The sequence below is a fragment of the Rutidosis leptorrhynchoides genome, chromosome 3 (assembly GCF_046630445.1).
Source record: "Rutidosis leptorrhynchoides isolate AG116_Rl617_1_P2 chromosome 3, CSIRO_AGI_Rlap_v1, whole genome shotgun sequence".
In the NCBI taxonomy this organism is placed as follows: domain Eukaryota; kingdom Viridiplantae; phylum Streptophyta; class Magnoliopsida; order Asterales; family Asteraceae; genus Rutidosis; species Rutidosis leptorrhynchoides.
Window position 1 is genome coordinate 369,010,999 of NC_092335.1, and position 10,572 is coordinate 369,021,570.

Sequence of the window (10,572 nt, forward strand, 5' to 3'; positions counted from 1 at the left end):
TTTGATAATCTACGTAATGCTTTTGAAACCTTTATTGATAAAATAAAGGTTATGGTTGTTTTAAAAATGAATGCAGTCTTTGAAAAACGTCTCATATAGAGTTCAAAACCTCGCAACGAAATCAATTAATATGGAACGTTTATAATCAATATGAACGGGACATTTCAATCGCTACCTTATCGGCTGTTATCTGAACTAATTCTGGACCTGCAAACTGTTTCTCACCGGCTTCTAACCAATAAGTCGGAGTTCTACACTTGCGACCATACAACATTTCATAAGGTGGCATACCAATACTCGAATGGTAAGTATTGTTGTAGGCAAACTCGATCAATGGTAGATGTATACCCCACGGACCACCATACTCTAACACACAGGATCGAAGCATATCCTCTAGTGTCTATATTGTACGCTCACTCTGACCGTCGGTCTGTGGATGATACGCTGTACTCAAATTTACCCTTGTTCCCAAACTTTTCTGTAAACTGTTCCAGAAGTTCGATACAAATCTAGAATCCATGTCGGATATGATAGACAATGGAACTCCATGTCGACTAACTATTTCTTTCAAGTATAATTCTGCCAAAGTACTCAATGAAGCTGTCTCTTTTGTAGCTAAGAAATGTGCACTCTTCGTCAGTCATTCAACAATTACCCATATCATATCATTACCTCTCTGAGATATAGGTAATTTAGTTACAAAATCCATCGTAATATGATCCCATTTCCACTCTGGAATTTTTAACTGTTGTAACGAACCATAGAGTTTCTTATGTTCGGTCTTAACCTGTGCACAAATATGACACTTTTCTACCAACTGAGCAACATCTTTCTTCATCGTGGGCCACTAATACATCGATTTGAAGTCATTATACATCTTGGTACTACCCAGATGGATAGTCAACCTTGATTTGTGTGCTTCATTTAAGATTAATTTCCTTAAATCTCCAAGCATAGGCACCCAAATTCGGTTGTTAAATGTCTTAAGTCCTCTGGAATTGGTAGTCAATTGGTCTTTTATTTTGGTCATCAATTCGGTCTTTAAATTCTCCTCTAATAAATCTTGGGCTTGAACTTGTCTTGTATGTTCAATAAGGTCTGATACTATTTCGGTTCTCATAAATTTCACGGTCTCTACGGTCTTTTTACGACTTAAAGCATCGGCAACAACATTTGCTTTACCCAGGTGATACTTTATTTCACAATCGTAGTCTTTTATAAGCTCAATCCACCGTCTTTGTCGCATATTCAGTTCTTTCTGCGTGAAAATATATTGGAGGCTCTTATGGTCTGTACATATCACACACTTTGTACCGTATAAGTAGTGTCTCCATAACTTCAACGCAAATACCACTGTGGCCATTTCTAAATCATGAACCGGATAATTACGTTCGTGTGTCTTTAACTGACGAGAAGCGTACGCAATAACTTTATCTCTCTGCATCAGTACACACCCCAACCCGGTAATTGACGCATCACAATAAACCACAAAGTCATCTGAACCCTCTGGCAATGCTAACACTGGAGCCTGACACAACAACTGTTTGAGCATCTGAAAAGCTTGTTCCTGTTGTCACTCCATCGAAAACTTACGTCTTTTCTGGTCAATTTGGTTAACGGACCCGCTATTTTAGTAAAATCTTTTATAAATCGGTGATAATAACCCGCAAGACCCAAGAAACTCTTAACTTCTGTAGGCGTCTTCGGCGAATTCCAACCCATTACCGCTTTTATTTTCGATGGATCCACTTTAATACCTGCTTCACAGATAACATGACCCAGAAATTGCACCTCTCGAAGCCAAAACTCACACTTCGAGAACTTAGCATATAACTGCTCTTTCTTTAACAACCCTAACACCAATCGAAGATTTGTCGCATGATCAGCCTCTGACTTTGAATACACCAGTATATCATCGATAAACACAATAACAAACTGATCTAAATACGGTTTACAAACTCTGTTCATCAGATCCATGAAAACTGCTGGAGCATTCGTCAACCCAAATGGCATAACTAAGAACTCGTAATGCCCATATCTCGTTCTAAATGCTGTCTTCGGTATATCTGAGTCTGCAACCCGAACATGATGTTACCCGGATCTAAGATCTATTTTCGAAAAAATACGACGCACCCTGAAGCTGGTCAAACAGATCATCGATTCTAGGTAAAGGATACTTGTTCTTAACCGTCTCAATTCTCGATAATCTATACACATTCTCAGAGTACCGTCTTTCTTCTCTACAAACAACACCGGCACACCCCACGGCGAGGAACTCGGTCTTATAAACCCTCTGTCTAACAATTCTTGTATCTGAGACATCATCTCTCTGATTTCAGAAGGTGCTAACCTATAAGGAGCCTTAGCCACTGGAGTTGTTCCCGGAACCAACTCAATCTTATACTCTACTTCTCTTACCGGCGGCAACCCCGGTAATTCGTCAGGAAATACCTCGGAAAATTCCGAAACCACTGGAATATCAGTAACTGATCTCTTCTCTATCTTAGCATCAATAACATAAGTCATAAAAGATTCACACCCCTTAGAGAGTGACTTTTTCGCCTTCATCATAGAAATCAACAGAAAACTAAACCCACTTCGTTCCCCTCGGGCCACAATACGGGTTCCATCGGTCAAACGAAAAGTCACAATCTTCTTATCACACTTAATGTGGGCCTTATGCAGGCTCATCCAGTTCATCCCTAACACTACGTCAAAACTAGGGATAGGCAACACTAAACAGGACATAGCAAGCGGTCTACCATCAATTTCTATACTAGCTCCAGACACATATGTTGTGACTGGAACCGTCTTACCATCAGTTACCTCTACTCTAACAGGCTCAGGCAGCACAGTAGCAGGTAACCCTAACTTAGTACAGAAATCTATAGACATAAGCGTCCTATTTGCACCCGAATTAAACAATACTCTAGCAGGTATTGAGTTGATCAAGAACATACCGGTTATGACATCATCATTATTAGTCGTGGCCTCAACTATCATCTGAAAGGCCCTAGCTCCACAGTCTGTGGGTTCTTTCTCTTCTGTCTACTAGAGGCTGTGGAACCCCCGACAGATGCTGAACGCGCTCCTGACCCTGCCCCGGAACCTTTGACGCCTGACAACTAGCTGAACGGTGACCCGGCTGGTGACAACTCCAACACACATTCTCCCTGAAGGAACACCCCTGAGACTCATGACCTACCATACCACATCTCAAACATCTTCTCGTTGCCTCAGAACACTGCCCACTGTGAGAAGACTTACAACCTTTACACCATTCTCTCTTTCCCGAACCAGACCATGTGCTTGATTGATTACCTTTACCCTTCGGTCTAAACCCAAATAGTTTCTTAGACTTAGAACCTGACTGAGACTGACTGGTAACCTGACTACCCTGCGGTACCACATTCCCTATATTCATGCCCCTTGCTGCTCTAACATCACTTTCTACCATCTTTGCCATCACAAAAGCCTGAGATAACATCGGTGTTGACCTCACAAACGTCATGTATTCCAGCAAGATCATATTCACAAAATGTTGGATTCTTGATTGTTCATCAGGCACCCATTGTTGTACAAACCTCAACTTATCCATGTATTTCTCAATTACCTCATCAATTGACATCTGAGGTGTCATCCGCATCTCCAAAAACTCCATTTTGATTCTATTCATGTCGAACACATTGCAGTACTGCTCACATACCTTACAGTAAAACTGTTCCCAAGTGATCATTCGAACTTGTTCTGGAGGAACACTTGCTATTACTGAATCTCACCACACCATAACCCTGTCTTTTAATAACCTACTCGCATAAGTTACTTTCAATTCTGGCTCACACTAACATGCCTCGAATGTCTTTTCAACTTCCCTTAACCAGTTGAGAGTTGTGGTTGGGTCAGAACTTCCTGAGTAGGGAGAAGGTCCACAATCCCTGAATTGTTTAAAGGTGCATCTTTTTGGTGGTTGGTATTGTTGTTGGAATTGCTGTTGCGGAAATGGTTGTTGTATATGGGTGGTTGGACTTGGTTCATCATCATGGGATTTTGATATTGGTAGTTAAACTGTTGTGGCATAACATGTTGAAGGAATTGGTTCTGTAATGGGTATTGGTACTGGTTCTGGTGTATTTGCGGTATGGATTATGATTGAGCAGTGGCAAAACCTAGTGGTGTATCCTCATTGACTGTCTAGCTAACTCAAGCTCAGTAATCTTTTCCTCAGCTTCCTTAAGCTTACTTTCAAGCTCATGCACATAATCAGCCTCGTAAATCTCTGCCTCATCCTCCACATCTGGAGCACTGAACGTTCCGGGGTGGACTGGGTTTGTAGCGTTCGCATCCCTGTCATCTGCCATATGTGCTACAAAACACTCGCACAAAAGCTTAGTGGATAACTGTTAGTTTACTAAACACTAACATGCACAACATCCTACATTCACTTAGCCCCACCCCACGGACATGTTTGACTTAACTCAGGGTTTAGGAACAAATACGCGCACGTACTTGCTGCTAAACCACGCTCTGATACCAAGTTGTAACACCCTGAATTTTTTTTAAACACATCGGAAGTACATTTAGTTACTAAAGTAACCCTGGTTAATACTTACAAACCATAGTTAACAAATCAACTTAGTTACTCTTATTACAATATTCCAAAATATCGATGTTACGTGAAAACATGATTAAAATTGAAACATCAGAGTTAATCACATAGTCAAACATGTCTTCAACCCGTCCGCAGCACCCATCCTAAACAACAGTACCTAAACCTGCAAGGGTGGAAATGTGGGGAAATTAGCACAACTGCTAAGTGAATGGATACTATCTAACAGACCAAGCATAAGCAACTAAACATGCAAAGGCCACATATATGCTAACGTCCTTAACTAGCATACAACAACAACTGACAATATGAGGATCGGCGGCTTGTTCGAGCACACGACTTAGTTGATCAAGCTACAGTCTACCGATAGTCCGCTTTACTGATTCCACTACATAACCATCCAGACGCAACACATGCGTCCTTCTATGCTATACTGAACAATCAGTAACACCATGACCCGACCAGGCTACCACAGTCGACCTCACATCAACCATACCTTGCCGCCTCGGTGGGTTCCCAACCTTGCCGCCTCGGTTGGTGTCCAACTAACAGTGCGCACATAAGATCACAGATAAACAGTCATGCAATCGTCCTAACTAGCATGGTAATATCTAACTACGCATGGTAATCATACTGAACATAAACATAAGAGTAAAGTGTCTGAACAAGAAGCGTGTCAGCTACTTAATACTCTATCCGGAGATAGACCCACTCACCGAATACCAGCAATAAGCTCAGATAAACTATCACTGAGCGGCTTCCTTATCCTTATCACCTGAACATAAGGCAAATCAAGTTAGTTTCTGTCTGTTAACACAAAACAGCACAGCACAGAAAATCAGTCACAAAAAGGCACCGCTAAAAGTCCACCTAACACTTATGTATTTTCAGAATTTACATCCTGATAATCATAAGTCACGCGGACAGCATAACGGCTAGGAAACAGCTAAATTAAATAACAACTACTGATCTGGTCTGCATCCGTATGGTTGCAAGTCCATCTGCACAGTTGCAAGTCCATCCGCACAGTTGCATCATGCATCCGTACGGTTGCACACTTCCTGCCCGGTTGCACCAACACCACTGCATCCGTACGGTTGCACATGCACCCGTACAGTTGCACCATGTACCCATGCGGTTGCAAGCTACAACCGTACGGCTGTGTTCATCGTGCAGCAGCAGCAGAAAACTGACGGGTTTCGACCTAAAATCACCAATTGGTGCTCTAGAGCTCGTTTCTTACCTCTAAACTGACCAAATCATATACACTTAATATCAATAAGCATAAACCCACAAGATTTTGACACAAACAACATCAAAATCAACCATTTTGACTCAAAATTGCTCTTTTGACAAAGTTAACACAAAATCATCATTTTCTTAAAGATTAGAGCTTGAAACTCTTTGATTGTTACCTCAATAGACTCTGTAAATTGTAAAGAACAAGATGATATGAATGATTTGAGCTCTAGAACACAAATTAGAAATCTAGGGTTTCAAGTGGTAAGAAATTTAGGTACGGGATGTTTTTAGAAGGTTCAAGAAAAAATGAGAAAAAGAGCTGGTCACAAGCTTATATATTTGGGTTAAATGACATACCCCATCACACACGAGTATTTACCAGTTATCTAATATCTTTCGTACTTAATTTGACTGCCCTAACGGAGTCCAAATTAAATAAACGAACATGTTCTGTGACCCTTGTCACAAACTGGTCTTAACCAAATAATAAAATAACACTAAACATATAATTAAAAATAAAAGCATAATTAACCACATAATTATGCCTAAGGGTAAAAAGGTCATCTTACGTCTAGGCCCGATCTGAGGATGTTACAGTCTGAGATTACTATTATTGATCATACAGAAGACAATCATGATCCTATTCCTGCAGTTAATGAAAGTCGAACTGAGTCAACCATTCTTATTGTCCCACAACCAAGAAGGTCTGCAAGAACACACACTCCACCTACATGGTCGAATGATTTCATACAACCATAGAAGAGGACAAATAGTGTGTCTACCTCACCCAACTATCCATTATTTTCACAAGAAGATTTTAAGGATCATCCAAAAGACTATGTTATTTCTCTATTTCATGTTTTTTCTTCTGTTGAGCCAACAAGTTACAAGCAAGCATCTACTCATCTTGGATGGGTTGAAGCTATGAAAAGAACTACAAGCTTTAGAAGACAATAACACTTAGGAATTAACTGCCTTGCCTCCAGCACATAAGACAATTACTTCAAAATGGGTTTTTAAAACTAAGTATCATCCTGATGGTTCAGTTGAAAGATTGAAGGCAAGATTAGTCATAAGAGGTTTTAATCAACAAGAAGGAGTGGATTACAAGCATACTTTTTCACCAGTTGCAAAAGCAGCAACTGTAAGAGTGTTTATAGCCATTTCAACAGCAAAAGATTAGCCTTTGCATCAATTGGATGTGAATAATGCTTTCCTTCATAGATATGTAGATGAAGATATTTACATGAAACCACCAGAAGGGTATTCAAAAGCAGCTCCAGGCCAAGTTTGTAAACTGAACAAATCCCTCTATGGTTTAAAACAGGCATCCAGGTAGTGGAATCATGAATTGACTAAGTTTTTAGTTTCTCTTGGATTTGTACAGTCCAAACATGATTATTCATTGTTTGTCAAGAAGGATACTGAAGGTTTCATTGCAGCATTGGTTTATGTAGATGATATCTTGATTACAGGCAACACAGAAGCAGAGATTATCAAACTCAAACAAGCATTGGATGAGAAATTCACAATTAAAGATTTGGGATTGGCAAGGTATTTTTTGAGTATTGAATTGTGCAGAACTCACAAAGGAACCTATTTACACCAAAGAAAATACATACTTGATCTTCTCACAGATGCTGGTTTAACTGCAACTAAACCAACAAACTCACCTTTGCCTCAACATTTGAAATTGTCCATAGACACGGGTACACCATTGCAAGAACCTGATTCCTACAGAAGGTTAATTGAAAAACTGCTGTATTTGGCTATGACTAAGCCAGATATTTCTTATGATGTTCAACATCTTAGCCAGTTTATTTCTGCACTAAAAGATTTTCATATGCAAGATGCAATATATCTTCTTAGGTATCTCAAGAGTACTATTTCAAAAGGTTTATTTTACCCTATTCAACCTAATTTGAAGGTGGCAGAATTTTCAGATGCAGATTGGGCATCATGCGTTATGACAAGAAAATCATTAACTGGTTATTGTGTATTTTTGGGTCATGCATTGGTATCTTGGAAGACTAAGAAACAAGTTAGAGTATCTAGATCATCAACAGAGGCAGAATATAGAAGCATGGCTACAACAACATGTGAATTAGTGTGGTTAGCTTATTTGCTCAAAGATTTGCGCATTGAAGTTCAAATTCCCATTACATTGTTCTGTGATAACAAGGTTGCTCAGCAGATTGCAGCAAATCCTTGTTTTCATGAACGCACCAAACATCTTGACATTGATTGTCATTTCACAAGAGATAAAGTTCAAAGTGGTTTCTTACAGACTGCTTACATCCCAACAAATTTACAACTTACAGACATTATGACAAAAGCTTTGGGCAGAAATCAACACCTTCATTTGGCTCACAAATTGGGTTTTGAAGAACTTCCAACTTGAGGGGAGGATATGGAAATATATTCGTTTAGAATATATTTACAAAAGTTCAAAAGTACAGGGACCAGATATGTAAAGTTTGTATCTGCATAACAACATTTAGGCAGCAATTTTAGTTTAAACATAGTGGTTAAAGTCCAGATTAGGGGTTAACTGTAATTAGTTAGCTTTCTCTAATTCAGCTTATATATAAGCTTGTAATGTTGTTGATTAATCAATCAATGAAAACATTTTGATAAATATCTTTTATTTCATACATATTATAGTGTCTGTTTTCTGATAGTAGAATTTTGATCTGTTAATTTGCAAGTAGCGAAAAGTTATTTTGTCGCTAAATCCACTGATAATGATCCAAGTGGTGTAATGGTCCCATTTGATAATCACTATCAACTCTGCATATGCGGTCTGTTTGAGTAAAAGAAATACCCTTTTCACCATCTATTTCAATATCAGACCTTAAAAAGTATGTAAAATGTTAGTTTAAAGTTTGTAGCCAGAACATTCAAACTCCTTTTCTCAGTTCAATGTTAGTTATTCGATCTTTCTGCACCAACTGCTACTAATAATATAATGAACTTTTCTGGCTCTTGTATTTTGAAACATGTTTGCTTATTGCAATTGTTGTACTTGGAATTTAGTTATGCTTTTTTTATAAAAAAATATTGGTTTTATTGTATGGTTGCAGATCTGAAATCCACTTGCGTTCGATGTAAGAGGACCATGTGAAAAATAACTACTTTACAGACATGGAGTGGAATACGAACTGGGAAGAAGACATTGATGGGTCTTTTTATGTATCTGGCGTTGTTGGTGACAATGGAAGTGTTAGATGATTTTAGTGTGATCAACAAACATTTTAGTTAATTGGAATTTACTTGAAAGTAAGGGTAATCAAGTTATACTTAGTAACGGGTTTGGAGTGTATGGAGTACACGCCCGTAAGAGTTAACTGGATACTGGCATGGAAATTGTGGTATTAAAAAGGTTCAAAATTCTACCATTTTCCATTAGGTGTTAACGAAAAGTTGCGTCTTTTTGTTAAAAGGTTGCATCTTTTTGTTGAAAGGTTGCTACCTTTCATTGCACCCTTTCATTTCTTATATATATGAGATATGAATTTTGCTTTCATAACAATGAACAAACAAAAAAAATCACATTCTCACTAATACTATAATTTGACCTCTTCTTGTCTAGAGACAAATATATATATATATATATATATATATATATATATATATATATATATATATATATATATATATATATATATATATATATATATAGGGGCAGGATCAATGGGGAAGTAACCAATCGGGGGGAAGCGTGGGGAAGCAAATTTTTTTTTTTTCGTTTTTTTTTTTGAATTTTTTTTTTCCGGCATCAAGATCACATGAAAATATGAACATTTAGAATAGACACTTCGTGATGAATGTTATTATTTAGGCGGAAAAAACGATCGACAAAAATAACATTCAAGATAATATTGTTCGTGAAGAATATGAACGTTTTTTTCTTTCATGTTTTGTGAAGTAAAATTTAGTCCGATTTAGAGTTTAGGGTTTAGGGTTTGGTGTTTGGTGTTTTGGGTTTTGGGTTTATGGGACTAAACCCAAAACACCAAACCCTAAACCCTAAACCCTAAACTCTAAACCGTTCGTGTTAAAAACTCAATCTAAATCCTAAATCTAAACCCTAAACCCTAAATTTCTAAACCCTAATATCTAAACCCTATAAACCCTAATATCTAAACCCTAATATTTAAACTCCAATAGCTAAAACCTCAAAATACGCTCGAAAAACACGATAATTGTTATATATTACTTTTTCGAGCGTTTTCCCGCCAAAATAAAAATATTTATCACAAAGTGTCTCTACTAAATGTTCATATTTTCATCTCATCTATAATGTTCGTGAACAAAGTTTTTTCAAAAAACGAAAAAAAAAAGTTTTTGCTTCCCACCGCTTCCCCCCGAATGGTTACTTCCCTCTTGATCCTACCACTATATATATATATATATATATATATATATATATATATATATATATATATATATATATATATATATATATATATATATATATATATATATATATATATATATATATATATATATATTTTTTATTTATTTTATGGTTGCAGATCTGAAATCCACTTGCGTTCGATGTAAGAGGACCAAGTGAAAAATTAACTATTTTTTGACATGGAGTAGAATACGAACTGGGAAGAAGACATTGATGAGTCTTTTAATCTATCTGGCATTGTTGGTGACAATGGAGGATCTGTATTAGAGGAATGGGTTAACTCTGGTGAACTATTTATAGGTTT

The 10,572-nt window shown here is 37.6% G+C and overlaps 1 protein-coding gene across 1 annotated transcript; it reads left to right on the forward strand.

Annotated features, from left to right (window-relative positions):
• The first annotated feature begins 6,436 nt into the window (after positions 1-6,436).
• LOC139901267 (uncharacterized mitochondrial protein AtMg00810-like) lies at positions 6,437-8,249 on the forward strand. The gene is made up of 3 exons (XM_071883994.1): positions 6,437-6,552; positions 7,073-7,136; positions 7,236-8,249. Exons 1-3 carry the CDS (start codon positions 6,437-6,439, stop codon positions 8,247-8,249), a joined length of 1,194 nt encoding a protein of 397 aa, XP_071740095.1.
• The last annotated feature ends 2,323 nt before the right edge of the window (positions 8,250-10,572 follow it).